The sequence below is a fragment of the Nothoprocta perdicaria genome, unplaced genomic scaffold, assembly GCF_003342845.1.
Source record: "Nothoprocta perdicaria isolate Ctin4 unplaced genomic scaffold, notPer1 scaffold_150, whole genome shotgun sequence".
NCBI classification, from domain to species: Eukaryota; Metazoa; Chordata; class Aves; order Tinamiformes; family Tinamidae; genus Nothoprocta; species Nothoprocta perdicaria.
Genome location: NW_020454650.1, coordinates 1,455,303 through 1,481,568, shown reverse-complemented (window position 1 = coordinate 1,481,568; position 26,266 = coordinate 1,455,303). Strand labels below are relative to the sequence as shown.

Below are 26,266 nucleotides of genomic sequence, written 5' to 3'. Positions count from 1 at the left end.
GAGGCCGTGGGGACACGTGGGTGCCGCCTGGGCCCCAGTGGCCGTTGTGTCCCGCAGCTCCCGCAGCGGCGCCTGGGCCGCGTCGCGGCAGGACTGGCGGCGGATGCGCGGCGGCGCGCGGGCGGTGCCGGAGCTGCTCCCCTGGCTGCAAGGCGAGCGTGACGGGATGCCACCCGGGCCGCTTTGGCCGGCCTGTGGGGGTGAGCCGTGTTTTGTCGTGCAGCTATAATGGCAAAAACTACTCGCTGGCTTAAAACCATGTGGAGGAATGTCCTGTTACGTAGCTAAAGAAAGGTCACAAAGTACTTTTGAGCTCTGTAKCATCCATATTTTCCCCTTCAGAAATAAATTGCCTTGTACTAACTAAGTTTCCAGCTGTGAAGAGCTGCTTCTGCCTTATCACTGTCCTCCCTGTATTTTTTCTAATGTGTCTCTTTTTTCAAGGTGCTGGTGAAACAGCAAGTAGTCATTAAGGACCGAAGGGAAATACATGCTGTAATATTTTTCCTTATTGTTCTGTCTTTAATACAGCCTAACATCTTATTCGCTTTCTTGACTGAAACTACACATTGACCAGATGTCTTCATCAAGCTGTCCATGGTGATGCCTAGATCGTCCCCTTGAAAGATCACCACTAATTCCGAATCCACCAGAGCATGTATGAGTGCTTTAARCCTTTCCAGCGTTCACCGCCTCGTATTTTGTTGCTGCTGACATTGGGTCGCGTTGATTTGCCGAGTTCAYGCCGCCACTTGGCTTACCCTGGCAGGCGCCCTCGTCCCTAGTGCTGGGGCACCTCCTCACTGCCTACGGGCATTGCCTGTTGCTGGCCTAGGCACTGACAGCTTCATACATTCCCTCTCCTTCCCAGTGACTAGCATGGCACGCTTCTCTTTGCTTTTATTTGGATCTGACCTTCTCGATTGCCTTTCTCCTCTACTGAATTTTATTTCTAGCCCAGTTGTGGTAGCTTTGAAGTCCTTGAGTTACAGCTGTCTGCTTTATTTGAAATCATTTACCTGTAGGAACCTGTTGCTTAAAATGCTGTCATAAGCTTTCTGTTTTGATTAGAACAAACCACTTATGTTGGACCTCTTTCAGAGAGTGTGCAACCAGAACGATTCAAACCGTAAAAACAGGCTGACACACAGAACAAATGCAGTGAGAACCCAGTAAAACAGGCACGAAGCTGATCTCCTACAGCCTGACTTCATTGGTATTGGTGGAGTTATTCCTACTTCTGTCACTGAGATCAGTTTCATTAAAATTTGATTTGAGATCTTATTAGAAGTCTAGCTCTAACAGTTGGAGTCAAGCACACAAAAAAAAGGCTCATTGCTTTAAATTTCTGGATTATTTTTTTCTTTGAATCTGGCAGAGCTRAAGCAGAGACATGATGCTGTCTCAGACAAGCAAACAGGCCCAGGCACACTGAATCTAGCACTGTGGTAGTCGCACTTGGCAGGGAAATTACAGTATTTGGGGGGAAGGTGAATGTAGCAACACTGGGGCCAGGCTTAGGCTTTTGTGGTTTGTTTCATCTCTTTGCATTTGCAACTGATAATTTAGAGATATTACATCTGTAAATAAGATATTGCCTTTAAATGTTGATTGCATTTACAAGTAATGCTGTGTTTATGAATGCAAAGGCGGCTTGAAAGGTGGGCTATGCATCCTAAAAGGGCTCGAGTCTTCCCATAAGAGCTGCATTCTCCCAGTATTGGGTATCACATCACACAGACCACCTGGGTTTGCTGCTCATCACGGTATATGGTTGAGGGTTTACTATATGTTGGATAAAGTATAGCTTATATATAAGGCACCTGATAAGTGGGGGGTTCTATCAGGTGCTTTATATACAGTCCTACCTTATTTTTGAGGGAATCCTGAAGGAGRATTTTTAAAGCTTGCAGATTGGAGGAGTGATGGATTGCTTCCTTGTTTGTTTTTTTTTTTCCAGATCTTAATTTGGGGTGTGTGTGTGTGGGGGGGGGCTACACTGAGAAAGTTTACCCTGAATTTGTCTGAATGTGGGACTTGGCACCCTTCCCATGTGTCTTAATACACAGCGGGAAGGGATTTAGGCAGGGGCAAGACTGGGGTTCAGTGAGCGGCAGCAGCGTGGCCAAGTTTTAACTAACCGCTCCGTAGGCCTCGGCCGTTGCTATTCCTCCCTGAGCACTGCTCAGCCTGGGAATGAGGCCGAAGGCTCCTCAGGGACAGGTGACCCYGTGTGCTGGGTAACCGGCTCCGCTGGCGTTTCCTGCCGCTCGGAAGGACGAGCAAAGACCCCGTCCCTCCGCCGAGCCGAGAACACGGAGTATGTGGCCGTTGTTCCCTGCCTGGTGCCTGGCCTGCGGGCGGCCCCTGCGTTTCCTTGGGCAGGGCCCTCTCCCGCCTCGCACACGCGGCCCTGGCTGCTGCCACACGCTTAGCAAATACGCACGCCTGGTGCCGCTCGGCTTCCGCAGCACCGGAGCTTGTCACACACCAACCGAGCACCTCCAAAGCTCCTCGAGGGCCTCGTTCCATCTGACTTAGAGCCCTAGGGCTCCATGAAGCAAAACGGAAGGAGCAGTGGCCACGGACTGGGACAGGTCAGTAGCAGGACCCTTATCCTGTGCGCTTCCTTCCCCGCTGTTCCAACAAGCACGGGCACAGCCTCCGGGAACCCTGTTTTTTTTTTAAATATGAGATGACTGTGTGAAGATCAGGGAGAGAGCAGTGAGAGGTAGGAGGGAGGAGATAGATAAGAGCAGCTCTCTGTGCTCTCTACTTCTCTATGAACTGAATCCGCTTTCGCCTCCGAGCGGGAATGCCTCCTCGTGCCCGCTAACCTGAGGGAACGCTGCAGCCCCGGGAATGCTCATGGCGGCGGGAGAAGGACGCGGTCTGCGTGGGGAACCGCGCGGCCAGGGCCCCGCTGCCTTGCGGAAAGGGCTCCGGCAAAGGCGGATCCAGCAGCTCCTGTTTCAGAGAGGCCCCACACGGTTCCCCACAGTTTACACAGGAGCCTCGTGGTGCCTGTATATTTATATGATTTTCTATGTTTATAGTCATTATTTAAGTTTGAAGTTCATAACACATATATATTTTGTCAGGGTYGTTCTTTTTCTTTAACCCTGGTTTACCTATCACGGCTTCTGCATATGAAAACCTCTAAACGTGCAGTTGTTGTCTTTTCTCCCTCCCTTAGCGTAACTGTATGAAACTCTGTAAAGCACTTTTGTGATGTTTCCTGTGAAGAAAGCTGGAGAAAATAATAAATTTATCTTACAGCAGCAACTGAATTTCTACTTCTGCCTCTGTCTCACGCCTGTTGTGTTGCTGATCCTGGTATCTGCCTGTGTTGCAGCCTGGGCTCCATCCTCWGCATGAAGTAGCTTGCGTGAAGAATTGCGCTTACTTACAGGATCCAGAGGGGCAAAGCAAGTGCAGGATGGTGTGGTCTCACCACCTCACTTGGGCACTTGCTGCTGCTCTTCTCTTGCATCCACCATGCCAGTGAGGGAAGGATGTCCTAGTATGTACTATTCACATGGCCAGAAAAAAATAAAAGCAGAAGCTTCGCCTCTCCTCGTTCCACATACACCTTCAAAACAAGCAAGGTTCAAGCTCTTTTGGTYCCTAGAGGTTTAAGTTAAAGAGACTTTAACTTTTTGTAACTGTTACATACAGACCCCTCCAGMTATTTCCCCTTGTCCCACRCAATTTCAGGCTTTTTCCTTCCTGTTCAACCGGGTTGCMGTTCTTCTAGCTCTGAATWAACAGCCTCTCAGAAAAGACAGTGTTTTTATTAAGAGCACAGTATGGTACAACTGGCCTACAGTGATGTCTCCATACGGAGACCCACAGGCTACAGGTCCTGAAGCTTAAAGAACTCATCAAGCCCAGGGAGAGCCTGGCCAGGACCCCCTCCAGCAGCACTGCCCTTTTCCTGGCACCYTCAACCAAGGAAGTGTCATCAGACCCACTCCAGCTCTGACGTAGTCTCCTCTTTGCAAAATGGAGTTAGCATTCACAAAGGCAGAGCCTCAGACGGAGGGTTTTAGAGAAATAATTTATTACAGTCTCTATGTACACCCAGTATTTGTACCAAAAACTATGAGCCAGTTCTTCTCGTCTTTTATCCCTGCTTCCCAAACTGCCCAAAGATCTATGTCTTATTTTGTAGCAAATGCAAAAGGATTCTCAACTCCCTCATTATACATACGCTGCAGCACAGAGCTGGAAGATGTGTTAAACATCTCATATCTTACCCATTATCATAGGATGGTGTCCCCAGACAAGTCAGTAAAAAGTGCCGGTGATCAGAACATTATGGAGGCCACGTGTTTTTTTTTCCTTTTTTTTCTGACGAGTGCTTTACCAAAACTCACGTTTTTAGAAACGGCCACTGCCCAAAGCAAGAGTTCCTATCAGTGTTATGGGAAACTTATTGTAATCTCGAGGCAAATTAAAAGTGATACTCAAAGCTTTTAATTGTAGTGAGAATGAAAAAAATATATAAATATGAATTTAAAAAATGAACTAATTAAAAACAGGGAATTTTCTCAGTGTATTCTGGATCGTTTGGCTCTGCTCCTTTCTCCCGTTGCTTTTCTTTTCTGGGATAATCCAGTTCCAAGTTCTTTGTTATTCTGAAGGTTAGACTCAGCTTCTGGCAAGCAGTAAGATTCCATCGGAGGAGGTGGCTCCTTCAATAGGAAAAAAAAAATTAGCTTAAGGAGATGCTTTCAAGATGAGAGGACAGTTTCAGTCTATTCTTAAGCAGAAAGCAGGAAAAAAACCCCAACAATTTGAGCACATTTTACAAGCTCCCTACCCTGCAACAGACCCCACTCCCAGTGCTGGAGAAAGGGCTGTCCTAGCGAAGAGCATTTGAAAGCAAGGACCAACATGCTCAGCAGGAGCCTTCGTGGCCGCAGTTTCTGGCAAGCCCCAGTCCCCACAGCCAGGACAGGGCCGCGGRGCCGGGCTGGCTCCGGGCTGGCTCCGGGGCAGCGGGGCTCTCACCTGGATGAGGTAGTCAGCGATGTACTCGGGCTTCAGGCAGCTGACCCCCTGCGCGGCTGCCTCGGCCACRTTAACCCTGCTGTCCTCCGGCTTCAGCTTGCTGAAGTCAGCAAAGAGGTGGGTAGCTTCTTTAAAGAGAGCCCCAGAATGACCAGAAAACACCTAGGGATGGAGGCAAAACAGACAAAAAATGGGTTTGCTTTTGTGTTTGCTCCTTGGGGAAGACCAATGCACTTCACAGCCTAGAAAGTTGCTCATCAAATTAACTAGCAGACTGATGGGAAATGCACTGCTCTTGCAGGTGAGCTCTCCACTATCATGCACATTTCAAGAAGGGTGATTCCTCTCTTGGAGCAGGGCCCAGATGTTCTACGCTGCAGCCCCTCCACCATTACTGACTCCTGCAACATGCAGACACCACTGCTCTTCTTCTCCCACCTGTTAGTCACCTCTCAGCTGTTCTACAGAAGCAATTTTGGTTACAGCCTTTAACCAGTGCACAGCTTAGCGATGGTACCAATACCTACCAAAACAATGTAAAACAACGTATTTAATTAGTTAAAGCAAATAAACCAAGAAAAGCTCCATACTTTTGCTCCTCCGGACTGAAGAAGGCGCCTGAATCCAGCTTCCTTGGTTTGATCGACATTCAGGATCACCTTCCAGCCGCTGAAGGCCCCCTAGGTAAAACACTGAATTTAGCCAGGAGGATGTTGGTACCAGGACAGGATTGACGTGGTTCCARCGCGGCAGACCAGGATGTGCTGTCCCCTGGTTCTGCCTTTTCAGCTGTACAGGGCAGGCGAGAGGCAGAACCTACAGCGGCTGGGCCACCGCCCCGCACTCGGGCAGCCTGCCGCACACCAGCGCTTCTGACCTTCAGCTGCACAGCAACATGGACAAGCCAGGATATTAAAAAACACCTGGCAATGAGGTTTTCTAGTACAACAGACCCTCATTTACTGAAACACATTTGTAAGAAAGACAGCTATTTGATTAACCCCCCCACCCCGGACTGTATGATCTATTTGGTTACAGCAACAGCACCAGTGCAGYAATACAGCTCCTAGGGCCAACTGGCTGCCTTGGACAAACACCTCTTGCTGTTTCCAAGCAGGCAAAGAGTACAAGGATTTGCTTCACAAGGATTCATTTAAGAACTGTTGCAAGAGACCCGTGAACCCAATATCACCTGGATGTGACTGAAACACTGGCAGTGTTTCTGCTCTGTCAAGTACTGGACTTCCTTGGCAAGGTCTGGTTTGACAGAGGAGTTAATTAAAAAGAAGCCCAAGTTCCCAAGCCCAGTTCAAAAATCTCTGTGGAACACTAAGGAACTTCACAGATCACCCAAGGTGCTTCTGGAGAGCCCAGGATGGCTGAGCTGCCTGWAGCAGGTCAGTGTGCTCCCCGCTACAAGAGCACTGCAGCTCTGATCTGCCTGCCCCGATGCAGCAGCTGGAGCTGTGGGGCATAAAAGCCACAGGGTGACTGATTGCAGGACATCTGCCTACACTAGGAGCTGTGCAATCATCAACAGGGCTTCAGGAGAAGCCCAAGGCTTTTATTACTAACACACCCCCACCAAAAGCCTTCTGGAAACAAAGCTGTTGAACAAGACATACCCAGCTAAACCACTCRGTTCTTGAGAACAGGGCAGATCATCTTTCCCTGGCACTTCAGTTTCTGGGTTTGCTGGTGACAGTCCCTGTGCTGCCCTCCCACAACATGTCACACACATTGCATAAGAGTCCAAATACCTCAACAACACCAGTTTCTTGCCTTCCTTTGTGGATTTTTTTCCTCCACCTCATGGCCGCAAGTGCTAGTTTCTTCTGGTTTACATTGATTCCAGACAAAACATTCAGTATGGAATCACTTCCCCACTCATAATCTTCTTCCTAGAGCAATCATAAGYTTGAATTACAAAGGAACCTGCCAACTTTGCCAGCAGAAAATTAAAAAACAGAACCAGTCTCAGCTCGCTCTAGYTTTGTATATTGATTCTACCTGGCTAAAGCAATCCTAATTAAAATCAGAGATATGTCTCTTAACTGAACATATATATCAAAATACACACACACACAAAATACAGAGACTCTGGTCTTCCCAGTTTTAAAATCTGCTCATGTTTTCCGAGACATCAATCACATTACACASAGCTAAATTCCTCTTGCAGTTACCTACAAGAAAATTCAAGAGCAGTGCAAAACAGCTCACAGTCTGAATACCAACTAATCTGCATTACTACATTTCTTTTCCAAAACAATTGAAGTTGTTTTATACACTGAGTACATTCATGAGYGGGAAAGATGACTGTTTAGTTCCTGGTGTAACAAAATCCACATTAACTTCAGGTGACACCAGTGAGGATTTAGTGAGGTGCTTAGACACCAGTGAGGTGCTCAGGCTTCAATTTTCAGAAGCAACTCCTAAGCACAGATACTTCATTTCTYCTGCACAAGGATAAGGTTGTCCCAAGGCTGGGCACCCCAAACTGCTAATCCCCTTAAGAAATTCCCTCTCTCCTAGCAGGACAAGATGAAAAGTTCAACACAGCGTTGCTCAATAGTAAGGTCACGTGCCTGGACAAAGTAGCCAGCTCCTCTACACGCCTCCAGGTAGGAACGATGCAGCACCCACTTCCCAGCTGCCATGGAGGCCAGGAATTTTTCATTTCGCAGCGGATGCCCCACAACGATGTGTGTGCAGCTGGGATCGAAGCACTGCTTCTCCAGCACTATTCCACCTTGGCACAGAGGAATGGGTTTGAGGCAAATTAATCAAGGGCCAGGCAGTCCCCCACAGAAAGCACCCCTCAAGGCAGGAATTCTTTGAGTTCAGATAGARAGACACTTAACTCAAATTTACAATGAAAATATTATCACTGAGGAGATCTGGGCAAGAAAGGAGGGGCAGGGAAGAGTGGCTCTGTTAAGAGAAGGGCCACTGTGTCAGAGGCAGGAAGGGACACCAGAGCACAGCGGTTCTTGGATGCTCCAACAGCAAAGAATGAGGCTGCTGTGGAGACAACTAAAAGCAAATGCCAGAAGACCTTGCAGTYTGTGGCAGAGCTGATGAACTTGGGTATTAATGACAACATAGTCAATGAACAGCTCTCAAGCACAGAAAGTCATAAATTTGAGACCTCAAATCTGGTGAGTCGTTAACAGAAGCCCTTTCTTTTCCAAGAGAGCCACAGCTGACCTGCTTACAGACCCACATTATTCTGTCATTTCCCAAGTATCTGGTACCTAATTCCTCAATCAGATGGCAGTAATCAAATCGTTCTTGAGGATTAAGAGAGGACAGCTGAAATTTCCGCTGTTTTTCTGGTTCTTCATCAGCCTTCTCATCTTCTGCAACAGTCTGCAAATACWGCAACAGATTTTTGAAAATACGACRGAAAGATTAATTTGACTGACTACTTCTCTGCCAAACATGCTGGGTTATTTTTATATTAAGTTTTCTTTTAGCTAGGAAATGCAGAACCAAACCTGTCAATCACTTGACCAAGGCTTGGATCTYATCACATCAATATCAGGCTCCTACTTAACATCCTCTCGGTTCCCCTTTTCTTCAGGGCACAAATGAACCAGTCTGTCACAAAAACTAACCCTTCACTCATATGCTCTGAATGCCTAGTTAAACACATGAAAAAACCATCCATCCATCATGCTGCCTTATCTGTTCGGCCTTCCTTGGGGGCCTTTCATACATTTCCACCACAGCTTACATATTTAGCATGACACTTTATGCCTCTGAAAACACCCAGCTCCTGAAAGTTTGAGCATCAACTGATAATCAGTGAACAAAAGACTGAAAATTCATTTTCAAGGTGGCATCTTGCAGTGCAAAATCAGGCTTTGAGGGGGAAAGCAATCCATTTTGTAACGAAGCACAAATTCCAAATACTTCACAAGAAACCAAGAACTAACCCTTTTTTTCCCCCATCACCATACTCCATCAGCACAGTTGAAGGAGCTCCAGAGTATATGGACAGTAACTCTTCACAGCACATCTCAGCATCCCAACGGGAACTATTTCGGTACAAAGTATTTTTGGACAAAAAGCCTAAGGAAGCAACGAAGCTTCAGTCTCAAAAACATCAGCTGCTCCCAGTCCTGGGCAGGGAAGGGGAAAGTGCACAGAAAAACACAACTGCACAGGAGCAAACCCCACAAGTGTTTTAAATGCAGGCATTCACCTATTACTCATTACTTTGAGGTTCAAAACTTTTTCAAGAAGAGCTGTACCTCTCAGCAAACACATGATCACAAACATTTCTGTACGTGACTCACCTTCTCTTTGGGCTGTGGTGCCACAGGAGGGTTAGCCAGAGGGAAAGCAATGCTGGGGGCCTGGGGAGTGGGAATCAGCTTGTCTTCTTTACGGGGTGTTTCAGGATCTCTACATACAGGATTCTTTGGATCTGCAGTCACATCTCCATCCCCAGCCTCAGGACCATCTGTGAACAATAAAGTCATGGTACATGGCTTGTCTTGCTGCAGATGGTTAGGGGGAAAGCTGAAAAAGGGAGCTATGGTAAATGGAGAGAAAAAACTATTGTTGCTACAACACRCACTTCTCTCTTACTCCAAAGCACCAACTGAAATACTGCAGCCTCATGCTCCTTTATGTCTTGTTTTGGGAAGAAGAAAAAAAGCTCAARTGGCCTAATTTCTTAGGCTAAACTGCACTGATTCAGATAAACCATGAATCAATTGAACAGACAGAGCTGGTTTTCCCAAGACTTCTCTACTACAGAGTCTGTTTGCAGCAAGTCTGCTGCTGCAGGCAGAAACGCTATAAAGGGAAGTATAGGGCAGARGCCAAAGGATCCCACTATCTGTCAACAGGCAGAACTAGGAACAAGGCAAAAACAGATGCAAACACCACACATATGTTACTTCCTTAGTCCTGGCTATAGGATAAAGATTTTAAAAGAACAGGGAAGAAAGATAAATATAGAAATTTGAATAAATCCTGACCTAAACATGCCCATCAGCATCTCCAAGATGCAAGTTTGGAGGGTTCATGGATATCTGGTTTCTGTATTCCCAGGGTTCACCTACCATTATTTCCACTACAGTTGAAATCATTCTGTTCCTGGTATCTCTATTTTAAGTCCACTATACTAGTCTGAATTTTTATTCACAGCCCAGCTGGGGTTCCAAATACCAGCTACAGTCATTAGACCGTAATGTCTAAACATAAAGTCTATTTTATTTCTGATTTTACCTAGAGCAGCAAGCTCTGAATCAGCCAAGGATCTGAAGGCAGGCTCATCCATGTTCTTACTGACATTACTTGGAACTTGCTCAGTGTACTGGGAAGGGCTGTTAGGCCACTGGAAGTTGCTGACGAGTCTTGCTCTCTCCTCCCTTGCAGTAGGATCGTCCCAGATGATCTGCTCGCTCTGCGATGGCTCTGTGTTTAGATCTGTCAGTGCCTGCCGGGATTGCCTGCGAAACAAAACGCACACTTAAATCACCCTTTGCTTAYACAAGACTGCAAAAGCAGTGTAAAGTAAGGGCAGACAGGCCAAAATAAAGTACTTTTGAGATAGAAAATCACTACCTCAGAGCTTCCAAGACCCTGCTGCGGCCGTTTCGCACAGAGCGGGGGCCGTCAGGGGTGGTCGGAGAGCCGTCAAAGCTGTTCCTGGAGAGGGAGCCTCTTGGTCCTTGGGGTTTTACTATTGATGTGGCAGACATGATCTCCTGAAGCTGCCTTTGGAAATTCTCTCTCATTTCTAGGGTCTGGGTTAACACTTCAAGAGAAAAGACAAGGCCCACAAAATCAGGACTGCTGCATGGTAAGCAGGGAAAAGTGACAGGAAACTCAAGCAACTTTCCCCCTATCAGAGCAAATGCATCAAGGAGAAAAAAAGTCTAGAAAAACTAAAGGTCCTGAGTTACCCATTCCTGACCACAAGCAAGAATTCCCAACTGGATCACTTTCAAATTTGCTTGGGTACAGCTAGATCTGGCTTATAACCACGCTTTCCCTGTAACACATTTGTTTACCTATGACAATAAYGTATACTCTAAAACAATGCTATTGCCACGTTAAAGATAAATTTCAGTGTTTTGCCCCCCTCAAAAAACTCACAATGAAACAGAAAGACCTAAGCAATTTGCAATGGATGATCTTCATCTTCTTGTGGGCTGTCAGAGTCTTTAAAATAATCAGCAAAACCTTTTCCTCACTTCTATCAATATCAAAGACATCAGGCTGTACCTAACTGGGATGTAAGTGTGATAACTAAATTTCCAGATCTTAACATAGAGAATAGCATCTGAATCTGTAAAAGGCTTATATATTTGACATGTCACAACTATTCTGACACTAAATAATGATTTACATTTACCTCCTTTGGCTTCACTTGCTACAACTTGTTCTCCCCCTGTAGGGACTACTTCCTTTATTTGGTCAGTAGTTACATCATCTTCAGCATCATCTTCATCCACTGGAATGATCTAAAAATAATTAAATCGAGTAAAATTCTCTAACTAAYGCCAGAAGCTGGAAGTTTCACCTTGTTCAACGCTTGCATAAATTCCAAAGGTTAATAAGGCTGCCCTGGAACAGACTAACGTTTCTTTTACCACAAGGACAGACAGACAGTGAACAGCATCACTGACAACACCTATTCTGCACTCTAAGTATCTGCTAAAAGACACTTCATGCCTTGCATCTCTTGTTCACCTAAAAGTAGAAGTCAAAGACAGGATTACGTTGTTTCAAATTTGGAAAGCTCTTCTAATCTCTGAAGACCTGAGTTCTCTCCTTCCTCCTAGGAAAGGAGTGTTACAAAAGCAGGAAATGTGAAGATGTGTCTGAGATGGCTACTGTGAACTACCAGCTAAACCTGCTTCACAGCACCACTGAGTAGGTATCAACATTATCTATTATTATGTTAATGTAACAAATAAGTAAATTGGATTCCAATCACCCGACAGAACACACACTTATGTAATTCTATACCTCATCTTCCTCGGCGTTTTTTCCAGTGGATGGAAGTCTACCAGGAGAGGAGAACCTGGCCTCGTGCACTGCACTGATGTCCAGGCTCATTTTGGGATTGTAAGTGTGAGGAAAGAGAGATTCAGGAAGCCGTTTATATTCCTGGGCACTCTGTAACAACATTCATTAACGTAAGAAAAATAAGAAACTGAGTGAAAAGTAAGAGAAATTCCACATCTATACACGGGAAGAGTGCATTAAAGACATGGCAGCAAAAAGTACTTTAAACAAGATAAAAATAGAGCAGCATCCTGAGAAACATGTAGCAAAATGCTGAACGTAAGAGAATATTTTTTCCTCAAGGAGAATGTCTAAATGTTTTCATTTGCTAGTGGAACAATTATTTGGCAGGTTACCATTCAGACAAAGCTCCGTTAAGACCTGCTGGTAGCAATTTGGTTTCTTTTTTCCTCTTCTTATCAATTTTTAGCTCCAGCCTTTTATGAGGTAAATCAATGGAAACYGATTGCTTGATTTAAAAGCTCAAAGCAGGATACAAAACATCAATTTCTATGTATTCAGTAAAAACCTCAAGCAGAAATCAACTGCCATAACTGGTTTAGTTTCCATGTCCATGCAAAAGAAAATGGCAGCTAAGTAACACTTTTGAAAAGGAAACTTCTGCTCCCTACCTCCAAAAGCCAGTGTTCCGAAACAATGTGTATACCCCTCTCTTTAACAGATCTATATTCCTTGTTGTTGTCATTTTGTCCTCCCTTGTATATGAAGTGTGTTACTGTTTCATCAAAGCACCATCTAGTGTGGGGGAGCAGAGGAGGGAAAAAAAAATTAGCAGATACAAACTTAGAAGATATCACTTCCTGCCAAAAACTGTGAGAAATCCCTCACAGAAATCATTTCATCYCTCATTCAAGTTCAAATATTGCTTTGCCTACTTTGTCAGGTTAAATTAAGGATAAGCTTAATTTTTCTTTAATTCAGAAAAATGGCATTTTGTTGTTTCTGGGTAGAAAAATTTCACATTTTTTTGAAAGCATTCTTGAGCATTAAAAAACAAATAAGAAGTGAGAGAGAAACAAAAATCTAAAACGGAAGTAAATTTTCATCTACTCAAGAGTTCAAGAGTTAAAGAAGTTTTACAGCTTTTCTGTTCTTTTTTGAAGAACATCTTTCTGCAATTACGGAAAACTTCAAGGCAAATGGGCTAAGAGACTAAGACAGACTTACCAAGAATGCAGAGACAGTAGAACAGACAGTCTAACTTTACAATAGAAATGACTAACATGGCAAAACCATGCAGGAAAAGGTCTTATATACAAGGTCTTATATACAAGAATACTGGAAAAGGTCTTATATACAAGAATACTGGAAGGCCAAGACTCAGATTTACTAGAAGTCACTTCAGGGCATTAGTTCAGAAGCTTTTTGCATCAGTTGTTACCTGTAGTCTGCCCCAAGAGAAGCTGCTACTGCATTCAGTTCACTCTGCCTCTTACTAAGCTTTTTACTAACACATATAACAACATCAGCCAAAGGCTTGGGGTCTTCTTGTTCAAGCTGCAGAGAGAAACAGGGCRGAGTCATGTTTGGAAGACTTCTATACCAGTCATTTCACGTAAAAGCAAAAACAGAGGTGAAAAGCATGAGAATCAGGAGCTACAAGATAAGAGGCCTTCCCTGGTTAAATGCTATTTGCTTTTTTACTCCCCCTCTGTAGGACACAATGTACTAGAAGCAGCACCTAAGTGCTCCTGTTTTTGCTGCTTCTTTTTTCCTGTTTTCTCTCATTAAGATAGGTTAGACATTTATTCAAGCAAGCAAGCAGATAAGGACTGAAGGTRAAACAACACTACTAGCCAAACGAACATGGCATATCTTTATGAGGGGGTAAGCAACTGATCACATATCTTGTGCCTGCTAGCAAACAGAAGAACAGCACTTTGCAGAAGACAGAAAAAGAGGAAAGATGCATTAAAAATATAATCTTTTGTCTCAGAGTAAAGTCCTGTTTATGTCCCATCCTGACATTAAAAAAACCTAGGATATGTAGATATGTATTTATATATCCCAGTGCCTAGCAACTGCTTAGCATTCAGGATAGCAGAGCAGGTAGTGGAATAAGCTTCCTTGCCTTCCGAGAGAAAAGCCTTCTAGCTTACTTTCACCAACACTGAAGAACATGCAACCACACAGATTTCTGTCCAAACACATCACAAAAGAATACAAAGATCATTGAGATTTGCAAATGCCTTTATAACTTAAAAATAAAATTAAAAAAATAAATCACAAAATGATAGTATTTTCTTAAGGAAGCCTATGCTCCAAAAATTCCAGAAATAAATCCTCCTACCGCTTCTGGTTGTGCAGACTTCAACTGAGGGCTGCTAGTGAGAGCTGCCGTGGGCCGCGTGCTGTTTGCCAGGGCCAATTTCAAGTTTCGGCCAATGACTTCAGACAGGGGAGTACTCAACTTCCTGGACTTCTGACAGAGATTTCCCGGAGTCTCCAAAGCTGCCAGAGCATCCTACAAGAAACAAGCAACTAGGTGACTTGCAGGAACGCACTACAACACTCTCACTCCAGAGCAAGTTTCACATATATAGTCTCTGCTAGCATTTCATACTCATAAACCACAAGGGTGGACAACAGGAGCAGTCAGCAAGTGCAGCTGAAATCCATAGGAATGATAAGCAGGGGGTTCTGTGCTGTTTTAAGGATATTTCTAACYTTACTGGCTCTACGACTTTGTTGCAAAGAATTTCACCTTTACATCAAAGGAAGGCTTGAACAACTTGTCCTTGGAAAGAAATTTGGATGGTGTATCAAGGTGTAAGGATGGTTCTTTCTGTGGCAGTGCCCCTTCCGCAAAAGGGGTTGTCTTCTTCTCAATGTGATGGGAGATGACAGTTTGGAAAGCTTTGCTCTGGAACCTGTTCATATCAAGAGGGGTCACGGGTGGCTTTTTTCCAGCTTCAAGCAGATAGGTAGGTTGTTCTGGAGAATCAGAAGATCTAACAGTTGCCGGTGTCTTGCTGAGTGGAGCAACAAAGCTCTCCCCRTCTTTAAAAGGAACAAAGGAAAACATCAGCAGGCAATCCAATTTTCTTTTTGAGAACAAACCTTGTATGTATTTTTAGTTAAAGGCCAACTTCACTCATTTGAATTTTCTTCCTTAAAATATGTATTATACACACAATACTCCAAATAAATGCTCTCAAATGAAGATAGCCTTGTATTTCAAGAGACATTATCAAAAATTCTTTTTCTAGCATACCCTAGTCTGAATTACATTGCTACTGAGCTTGACCTKGAGCATCTAAAAATGAAAGGGGCATCTGTCCTCCTCTTGTTTTTAGTTCTGTATGTGCATATATTCATGTATGTCTATGCAGCTACTATCAAAACAGCAGTTGGTTACAGGCTTGGTTACACAATATTACAGCAGCTGTAAAACAAATAAACAATAAAACCTTTCCTCTAAAGTCAGAGATAACTCCTATTCATGAAATTCTGAATTACACCCCTTCAGGCCACCACATACAGTTMTAACTTTGGATCAACAGCAGCAGATTCAGCCATGAATCAACTCTTTATGCTTATACACTGCAAATACTAATAAATACAACTCATCTTTATGGCTCATTCAAAAAACTAGTTAGAATTGTTTTACATTTCACTGCTCAAAAGTTTCCCCCCTGCCCTTTTTTTTTGCCTGGAAGAACAATAGTACAAAGGTGAGACACATCAAAGAATGAAGCCGCATCACTAAGCTTCATTCTCAACTCTCTAACAACTAAATTCTCAACCTGTAGCCACAGGTCTCTGCTGGCTCTGAGAAACTTTCAGCAAACGTGCACAATCATTAATCACAGCTCAGCTTAAGGGAAAAAAAAAAGAGGAAAAAACATCTCCAAAACATAGAAAAACATTTTTCAGTTTCTAAGTTTTGGGGGATTAAAAATAACTGCAYTATTATGTAGTCTTGAACAGATAAATGGCACAATCATACATGACAATTTTTCTAATTGCTAATAACCAACCTTCAGCATCTGCTTTATCAACCAAAAACTTGCTTTCATCTGCCCTCTTTCCAGTCCTTGCAGACTGCAAAAGCCAAGCTATGGTGACTGCTGGCAAACCCCACTTCTTTGCAGCTTCATACTTGGAACCATCCGGCTCCTTCACCACCAGATGGGTGCTGGCAAACATTCCTTTTTTTGCATTCGCTCTTCGCACGAAGAATTCTTGTACTCTAGAATCAGATCAATAAAACGTTTGGTTAGTCACACACATGATTAACCCAGCAGAAATTTATAACACTTTAAAATATGTTCAAGCAGCAGAAGGAGAATCAACAGAATTCAGTTAGGTTAGGCTACTTAGCATTTCACAACTGAACATACACCTACAAGCAAAGAAAAAAGAAGAAAAAAGACAAATTCAAACATGCCCAACAAGAAAAAGTAGCAAAAAAAAAAAAAAAAAATCCTGTTAAATAGTAATAGTTTGCTTCAATTTCACTGAAAATATCACTTTTTATGCTCTTGATGTCCCCACACAGGCTCAGCATATTAATTAGAAACGGGAATAATGTTCTTCTACAGGAATGATGTGCCAGGCTGGATTCCATTCTCGAGCCAAAAAGCATAATTTCCAAATGAGCAAGTTTTCTTCGTATTAGCTACAATTTTCTCTCATCATAAGGGAGCTAGCTAATCCTCCAGATGGTAGGACTGAACACACTGGCAAAAAGCTTAATTCAAACAGACTACAAGTCAAACGATACTCCGGGACTAAATTGCACAGTTTTTCCATTTCAGAATTAAGTCCGAATTAAGTCTCAAAAATTCTGAGTTCGGAGCAAGCAACTCATCATCCCAGTCTCTAGGAAATGGTGCACTATCCCTACTTGTGAGCCTGGACTAGGCATTACTGAACTAATAATGAATGAAACTAGCCCATTTTGTCTCCTGCGATTTCAGTTACTCAATATTCTGTTCATATCACCACAAATCTCTTGTGTTTCTTATCCCAATTCCACCTAGGCAYAGGAGAAGACGGCACAACAATAACTCCTACTCAACAGGATTCCCTACTCAACGGGTTGGCTCCATTTCTGTGTCAAAAGCACTGTTTGAGACAACCTAGTCTCCATTTTTGCCTYACAGGAGTTTGAGACACACAGTTCTTGTCCAGACAGCCTAAATTCTAAATTCTGTGATTAGTTCACAGAAAGAGCTGCATGGCTTTGAATAGCAACTCCGCAGGGCTGATAACTAGAGCAGAGTAAAAGGTTACTGCAAGGCAGCCAGCAGGAAACACAACATTTGGGAGATGCTGGGAGAAATTAAGCTGTGTGAAGAGAAAATATAAGTTTCTCAGAGCAGAGTGAAACAAAGATCTGCATAATATTATAATCTCATTGCTTCACCACTAGGTTTTGTGTGTGAACAGAGCCCAGAAGAKATTTAACTCTAAATGTTGTTAGTTCTGTACAAGAAGAAATAAAACAAGCAAAACATGTCAATCACACTGGCTGTTTGAGGACAAGACTAAACAGGGACAGGAGACATACCTCGCTCCTAGCAATCCTGCCAAATAAACCAGGGAGTCTCTCTCTGCACCAGTGAACTGGCTGAAAGAAAGAACACAGCCTTCCAGAGGGGTGGCTCCTTCCATTACTGGGACTGGTGTGAACAGTGGACTGGACTGGGGATCTAAAAGGAGCTGCTGTTCCACGCACGTTATCTTAAAGACAATGAAATAAACAGAGATGAAAATCAAACCAAATAACCCATAAACCCCAGCAACAGTTCATCAACTGCACCACAGCATTTATGGACTTAATAACAGTCCTGCTTCCACAATTAAACTTGAGCCAAAGTAATGTAGCTCTTTCATAGATCATTTTAAGGTTTGATGTACTGAACAGCAGTAACTGAAAWGTGTGAGTAATTATTAAGACTTTGGAGGCTCCCTTAAAGCATTTGGGGATTTGCATAGTTTAGTTCAGAGCCAGTTCTCAAGTACTGAGGAACAGTAAGTCACTCGACAGTTTTTAGTCTCTGTCACRTTCATCCTTTGGCTAAAAACACTTTTATCAACTTCAGCTGGAAAGTTGACTTGCTTTTCTGTTACAAGACAGAAAAATCTGTGGAAAGCATGAAGCATGAGAAAGTAAGCCCAAAGATATCTAACATAATCGTTATTAGTCAGCTGCTCCTTCAACAGCTCATTATTTAAAGTGTTGCTAGAGCCTCATGCAAGAAGTCTTTGGGTCATTAAAGCCTTATTTGATGAGCCTATACAAAATAGCTGAAACACCTCAAGGAAGCTGCAGCATTAGAGCACACTTTCATTTGGTACATTTCAGATGAAACCAGACTCCATCTCTCAATATCTTCATACATATCTAAGTCACAAGTGCCTCTTCAGTTCTGAGCAGACACGTATKTGTAATGCAGACACTGTTGTACTTGCTGAACCAAAGGCTGAGCTCACTTACCAGCCATGTATTAGTGACAACATCTCCCACAGTTGGCTTCACAGTGCACCCCAACAAGGGCACCACAGCGTAGTCTGCAACAGTTCTGCTCTGTGGCTGCACAACTTTGCCAGCGTTCTCCTTTATGAGATCTGCAATGCAGGACTCCTCCTCTTCACCAAAACCCAAGAGAAGRAATCTCTTTCTGACAAATAGGTGATCTTCAGCCACTGCAGATGCCTCTGCCAAGGAGCCATTACACACAGAAGACTGATTYTCCTCTTGAACACTCAAGTGAGTAACATTGCTGAAGTTACCAGATGTTACTTTTTCAGCTTCAACTAAAAAATAAAAAATAAAAGACAAATAAAATCACTTGACAAAAATTGGCAACCAATTCAAAATAGTTCCACGGAAACAGAAATKGAGTATCCTTTGTTTTCAACCATTATTGGGAATAATTTTAAGGAGTAAATACTGCAAAATTCAAGTTTCAACCACTACACAAATTAATTCAAACTCTGAGCAGTTAAACCTKCTATGGGATGTTTACCGTAGAACCTACCTAACGTGGAATCATTATTTACATATTGAGAGAGGAAGTCATCTTCATCAGCTTTCTGGTGCTGCTTTATGTCTGTAGCTTCTTTCTTCAAGAGAGTGTTATTTTTGGGAAGAACTGGCTTTACTCCAGGTTGCTCCAAAATTGGATTTTCTATCAGCTGGTAATTTAGAGGAATGTATTGCTCGACTGGAAGTAGAAAGCCTTTACTGAACGTATCCAGCAACCATTTTGCTGTCACTATGTGAGGCCTACAAGACAAAATGTTATACTAATAGGTTACAGCAGGTTTCAGAGCTRTGCTGCTGCCTCCCCCCTCTACAAGCTACTAGTGTATTTACATATCTGAAGATAGCAACTCCAATACCAAGCAACCCTAGTRCACTCTACAGATCTGAAGATTTCTTAGTTCTTTCAGTCTGAGAACATACAATTCCCTATAACATAATTTGTACCTGCTGTTGCAGGTACAGCAGGTACAAAGAAATTACAAAGAAATTATTACAAAGAAATTAAAATATAAGAATATTTCTTTTCTGTTGACTGAGATGATTCATGGTTACCAAGAAACTACAGTATTCAAGAGCATGCAAGAATGACTACAGATTGGGTGTTTTGATGAATGCAACTTAAGCAGTCTTGTCATTTAAATCAAGAATTGTTTAGATGGTTAAATGTAATTTTTCTTGTTTATGGAGGTAGGGAGGGAAGAGAAATAATGCAGAAAAAGTTCTGAAGCAACAGAATTATCAGAACCTGTGAGTTGTCTTGTCCAAGAAGTGYTTCAGGTCATCGTTATGTTCCCCTAAAATAACATGGGTGACATCTTCATTGAGCTGATTAAATCGAACACCACCACCACAGTTAACGAGCCGTCTCATCTTATCTAACTTCCTGCCACTGAAGCCACACAGATAGATCTACAAAGAGAAACAAGGAACAACAACAACAACAACAAAGGCTTTTTAACTTTTAAGAAAGATATTTTGGTATAATATGTTATGGCTGCTGTAGAACACACCCACAGAAGTGATGCAGCTTCTGAGATGCAGCAATAAACACASAGTAATGACTCCAATTTTAAACACCTATACCAACCTCCAGCCAAAGGTTATGCATGGAAGTTGTATGACATGGCAAAAACCATTCTTGMACACATTTACTATAGTATTTAAAATACATTATGTAGACATACATGTATTATACACATGGTAGATACATACGCATAAATATACACAGGTAGATTTATACATCTCAGGATACAGCATGTGACTTGAAATAAATCAGGAAAGGAAACAAGGTGATTTACTCTAGCTGCAACCACCAGTGACTCAAAACTAGCTCCTTCCATAGGGTAAGACCAAACATTTCAAAGTGTACATTGTTAAAACATACTCGACACCCATCTAGTAAATCTTCAGGGGCTTGAAAAGAACTTATATCCAAGTTTCCCAGCTCATCAGGAGAAGGATCCAGCCTGCTGCTCATAGCAGAGCTACATGCAGTTTCATTAACACCACTCAAATTGATATTGGAAATGTGGCTGACGTCCGAAAGAGCATGATCTTTAAATAAAATTAAAATAGAAGAGATGCATTAGTTTTTGGTTGTCTTTTGCCACTAGAAGACAAACAAAATACAAACCGTCACATAGGATTCTGTCACGCTAGGAAGAAAGACTTAAATTCCCAGTGCTTTAACTGGGAGCCCTAACACAGTCCTGCCTTGTGAGCTACTTGCTGAAGTCAGGAACAGGTATTTGTAAAAGCACACATTTAAAGCTGCCTTTCCTGCTGTCATGTTTATTTAGAAAATGTTTCATTTAGAAAATGAACTCTCCCACTATTTGCAGCATGCCATAAATAAAAACAAATAAATAAAAATCAGCASCAAATGCTCCCTCTGAGGCAGGGTAAGGCTTAATTTGATTAAACAAGCTACTTGTTTTAAATCAGAAAGGCATCAACAGTCCTACTTTTTAGGACTTATTAGTCACACCTACCCAGTATCAATTCCTGGGCACACAATAACATGCTCTAATTCAAGTGGACTTTTCAAAGTTATTCACATGCTTAAATTGTCATATGGTAGAAGATGCAACGTGCACAAAGTTACAAAGCAGAATCAGAAGCCAAGTTATSAAAATATTAGCACTGTAAACGCAGGCAGCACCCCAGAAGTTYAAAATAATTCTTCCTTTTTACCCCAAATGCCTCCCACTTTTCACAGATTTTTCAAAAGGTCTTTCTTACTGTCGGGCTTGCTGGTATTGTTTGTGGGTGTTGATGTACTGGGTGTACTACTTAGTTTTGATCCAGCCTCGACTTTGTACATTGTCTCATCCTGAGAGAAGCCCTTCTCAATACTGTCAGAAAACCACTGCACAGAAACACAGTGCACATTCCACTTCTTGGCACATTCATACTTCTGACCTTTCAAATGCAGACAAAAAGAAAAAACATGGGTTACTAGAACATGAATGCTYAAAACTAAGAACTCAAAATATAAATATAAAAAAAAAAATCAAATGGAAACTGGTTTTGGAAACGACAATTACCAAATTAAGTTTTAATTCAAGTTCCTAGTGACAGCTCATGCTGCATCATAAAATCATGACAATGTAAAAGTTGTATTATCGTTTATTCATCTAATGAGCTGTTGGGTGTTATTTATAGCTTTTTATTACAACTGCCAAAAATCAAACTAAACTAATTCATCTCAAAAGCAGTTGGTTATTTGCTGCCAGCAAAGGCAAACTCTCTGACCATACACACAACTAAACACTCAAAGATGCTGCGCTGAACCATTTGTTGTCTACTCTCTCTTTAAAGAACTATCATAGATCTCTAGTTTCCATTTGAAAGGCAAAAATGTTGTCAGAAGAGTCTGCAAGATGCGCATTTTATGAGTAAAAACAGCAATAGCATCACTTGTCATTTACAGAGGATACTACAAGTTGTTTTGATAACATATTTGTTTCAGTGCAGTATTAAAGGTTATCCTATCTCTGCTAAACAGTCCTACGTTTCTAAAATTGGTTTTGATTGTGTACACACACTTACATACACACACAGACAAACATACAAACACACACACACACAATTAGAGAGACAAAAAAATCCAATGATGGTTTGCTCAAGGATACAGTATCAGAGGACAACGAAGCAGCAAAGCACAAAAAAACCCCAAAAACATCATACAATTTGTGCAGTCCTTTAAGCAAGATTATCTTTCCACCAACCATTCTGCTAAGAGTATCTCATCTTGCTTAAGRCTAAACCCACCTAAAAGAAGCTTTTGCTCATGTTCAAAAAAGGAATCAAAAAGGGCAGCCAAYATTAGCATATGTTAACAAACAACAACAACAAAAAGATCAAATAATGCAACTGTCCTGTCCCAAAGTTTTCATTTTGCCAGGCTATGAAATAGAGGCATTGCGTACTGTTCTTTGCATACTTATACCCAGAAGATCCTTCAACTGAAATGTCTCTTTTTTAATAGAGCCTTTTAGAAGGTTCTATAAGTGAACAGCATCAACTCCTCCACCATAAAAAACGGTGCCTGCACAACATCTAAGGACTTTAAACCAAGGTCTGTGCTGGGGAGGGACATAGGGAAGAATATGCGGTATTATCCTATACAGAAGGGAAAAGAGAGTGGGAAAAAAAGTATTCTCATAATCAAACTACAAGCCTTTATCCTTTCCAAGAGGGAACAGAGAGATTTCATTCCATTTTTGCAAATCTCTTTTGTTCTCCTTTCAAATGCTTTTAGAGTGCAATAAATATTCTGTGTTACTCTTCCCACTGACAGTATTTCCCTGAACAGAAGGAGCAAAAACAACACCACAACAGACACAGAGAAGGTCAAATCCTTACATGTAGGCATAAATACTTTGACTCGAGAGCAGAAGACAGCYAGTATTTCCCCTCTAAGTTCTACCTTTGGGCTCTTGCACGATGAGGTGGGTACATTCATTCATCTTGAGCTGCCCAGTATACTGGCCACCGTGTTCAACAGTGAGGCGCTGGACTTCTTTCCTGTCTGAACTGCTCAGGCCAGTTACACAAATCGTACAGCCAAGGAACACGGGGCAGGCGTAGTCTTCCATGTTAATGTCAGTATATCTAATTATGCTAAGGGAGGAAAAAAGAGTGGGGAAAAAGAAAATATATTTTTCTCCAAAGTAAAAGCCCTTGAAAAAAAAAAGCCTCCAAAAAATTTAGCAGCCCACAATATAAACTATGCGCGTTGTTTTGTTTTGTTTTACCTTTGTTGAGACTTTTCCCACAGTGTCTTAACCCAGGAAGGCAGCAAAATAGGTTTTTTTAGAGAAGCAGCTACTAAGTATTTCTTACTACCAACTTCTCCAGCTATAAGGTGAGTTACTGATATGTTGAGGTCTCTGTACACACGGCCACCCATCATCTGCACGTATTTATGAACTTCTTCCTGAGTGGGAAAAGAAATTAGACAAAATCTTCAAACAAGAACTTAAATCATACGCAGTTCACCTTAAAAACAAACAAAATCCCACCAATTTCAATTGTCTAGGATTTCTCCTAAAAATCTGTTTGGAAATCTAAAAATCAGTATGTAAGGAAGTCATTATCAGATATGAACCGCATTTTATTTTTGAGAAGCTGAATATAAAAGKTTTACCCTTAATCAAGATGCTAAAATCGTATTATAGCTGTGAAAATTTACTGATGATTGACAGTTTAGGTAGCATAAACTAGAAAGCAAAGTTGGAAAAAATACAAAGAAAGCTTTTATGATAAAAGACTTAAATTAATCTATTCAAGATAAACCACAGCTGACTAAATATTAAAATTTTACCTTGCAGTTTGAGCAGCCAGAAATAAAGTAGTTTGGCTGTAGCATGACAGCTGCAAACAAATTAGCAAGTTAACTAAGCTGCTTAAAGATCAAGCTAACTAATAAATAAAAGTAAAACATATAATGAATCCTACATATAATGAATCCTACAGCAGTGAGAATAATGTCTTATAGTTATATGTGYATATCTATGTAACATATATAGGTGTATACGACACACAAGTATGTATACATGCAATATATACATTTTTAATAAGAATATATGTAAAAAATATCAGTCTACAGACTGTAGCCTGTATATCAAAAGGTATTGGTAGATCATACATTATTTAGTAAGACTAATGGCTTAGTTATAAGCCAAAAGAAGCAAATGTCAGAGAAAAGGACCATCCTGGAGTATTACCCTGACGTCCTTCTCGAGGCTGGTGCAGGACACGGTGACATCTGCCATGGTCATGTTGAACACAGGATACTCCGCTCTCGGCACACACCGCTGCGACTGCATGCAGTACAGCACGGCCTGCGGCCCAACGATTCTGCAGCCGAGCTGCAGAAACAGAACACGGAAAGGACACAGCTTGGCTGAAAGGCACACTGATGTACAGAGAGCTTTCCTTGTCTAAGGACACTGCAGAGGGCAGGATTGCTGCCTGCCCTCCTTCAGCAGCTCCAAACAGCTCAACAGTTTTCATTTGTTCACTTTTTGCTGCAGATTCTCAGGACAACCTTTGTATGTTTTCTGGTCTTGGTTAAGGCAGCAATCCTTAACCTTGCTACAGCCAACACGCYACTGAATTTCTGCAAGCCTCACTTTGTCTGCTGAGGCCAAACAAAATTACTGTCCCAGAGGAGCAAAAGAAATGAGAGGTGGCTCACTGGCCACAGCAGAATCAGAACTGACCACCCCATTTACTTTTTGCTTGCTTCACTATTTTTTAACATTTTGTCAATCCTCCTCTTCCCTAAATAAACAATACAATGAAACTTTAAAGATTTTACTACAAACACTTCACACTATTGTATTCATGGTAGGAAAACATTCTGGATACAGATTATGGACATGAGTATTGCTACAAAAGATTGAGTATCATTGAAAATAAATAGGTAAATATCAAACCTTTTTGAGATGATTAAAAACACTGCCTTTAAAAGGATCACAGATGTAAAGGGACTTATCATTTTCTTTTATACCGAGCGCTGTTTCTTCCTCGAGGATCTGCAGATGTTCTTCTGACTGAAATTCTTTTATAGACTGCAGGCAAACAGCACACAATTACATTTATTTAATTCATAAACCACAAAATCAATCCTACCCTATGGAAGTTACAAAAGCACACCTACTTGAAACAGCTTACAACAAATCTATGACGCAAGAGTGGACTAGCAGCAGAGAAGGTTAAAGTCTTCTGTATTTTTCCCAGCTCCTCAAAACAACCAGAACTGTACGTTCAGCATACAAACCTTCAGGACCCAATCCTGCCAGACAGCACCTTTAGCTACCACTGACTTCCAAGAGGATGAAATATCAACACTATCCTCACTCATTTTTTAGTGGATGAGTGTCCTCCATCCGGACCTGCCAAGCTAGATGTTACTTCASGAAGAGTTAACGGGTTTTCTGGAGAGACTACAGATGTTTGTTCACTCCTCCCTCCCAGGGCACTATGTGCTGCACTGGGCAGCTGCTCTGCTCGCTGCAGAGCCTCATCTGCAGCTTCCAGGCTCTTCTGGACCTGCAGCAAGAAGCCATGGAACAAGTAATACGTGAAATGCGAAAGAGCTGCTTCTTGTTCTAGGAATAACCATGCAAAATAACCCTTGAAAGTGGCRCTGGGCACCTCAAGCACTGAAGCGTGTTTTTGTTTACAGGTGTATACAGATGCACRACATCTATTGACAATCACAGGAGACACTTATATAGCAAACAAGACTCATTTAGTTCCCTGGGAAGGGCCATCAAACCCACCTACCTCGAGGGCTTTGCAGAAATACTCGGAGCTTCCAGAAGCCTTTACGAACTTCACAAGAAAGGGCTCCTTGCTGCCCTTCATCCTCCAGCTGYAAGGCAAAGCGGCGCGGGTTCCACCACCGACACCTCATCCCGGCGGGGCGCCCCAACCGGGAGCCGCACCAACCGCCCCGACCCCGGCCCCGACCCCGGCCCCACACCGGGATCCTGCCCCACGCCGCGGGCCTGGCCCGACCCACATCCCCCTCCGCAGGGAGAGGGCCCCCCCGCCAGGCAGCCTCTTCCCTAGAGAGCGCGACCCGGACCCGGGACCCGGACCCGGGACCCGGACCCCGGACCCCGCTCCGGGGCTCCCGCCGCGGGGGCGCAGCCGCCGCCCCTCACCCACCCCGGCCCGCCCGGGCGG

At 42.6% G+C, this 26,266-nt stretch overlaps 2 protein-coding genes across 2 annotated transcripts in view; one reads left to right on the top strand and one right to left on the bottom strand.

Moving 5' to 3' along the window:
* The window catches only part of CDV3 (CDV3 homolog), an 11,612-nt gene extending 10,153 nt beyond the window's left edge, over window positions 1-1,459 (top strand). Inside the window, exon 4 of the mRNA XM_026034861.1 lies at window positions 532-1,459. Coding sequence (XP_025890646.1) covers window positions 532-556 — 25 coding nt within the window. The 3' untranslated portion in view covers window positions 557-1,459. The remainder of the gene's footprint in view (window positions 1-531) is intronic.
* Window positions 1,460-4,145: 2,686 nt separating this feature from the next.
* Window positions 4,146-26,266, bottom strand: TOPBP1 (DNA topoisomerase II binding protein 1). Its single transcript, XM_026034821.1, has 28 exons — window positions 26,249-26,266; window positions 25,862-25,949; window positions 25,009-25,143; window positions 24,295-24,438; window positions 23,323-23,504; window positions 22,995-23,188; window positions 21,305-21,484; window positions 20,448-20,617; window positions 19,809-19,972; window positions 19,056-19,303; window positions 18,512-18,831; window positions 17,582-17,754; window positions 16,047-16,258; window positions 14,771-15,066; window positions 14,357-14,530; window positions 13,448-13,563; window positions 12,678-12,801; window positions 12,007-12,156; window positions 11,390-11,498; window positions 10,597-10,789; window positions 10,258-10,481; window positions 9,318-9,484; window positions 8,271-8,385; window positions 7,602-7,765; window positions 6,777-6,917; window positions 5,607-5,696; window positions 5,017-5,178; window positions 4,146-4,697 (listed from the first exon to the last, which is right to left on the bottom strand). The coding sequence occupies exons 2-28, from the start codon at window positions 25,940-25,942 to the stop codon at window positions 4,554-4,556; spliced, it is 4,572 nt and encodes a 1,523-aa protein (XP_025890606.1). The 5' UTR covers window positions 25,943-25,949; window positions 26,249-26,266; the 3' UTR covers window positions 4,146-4,553.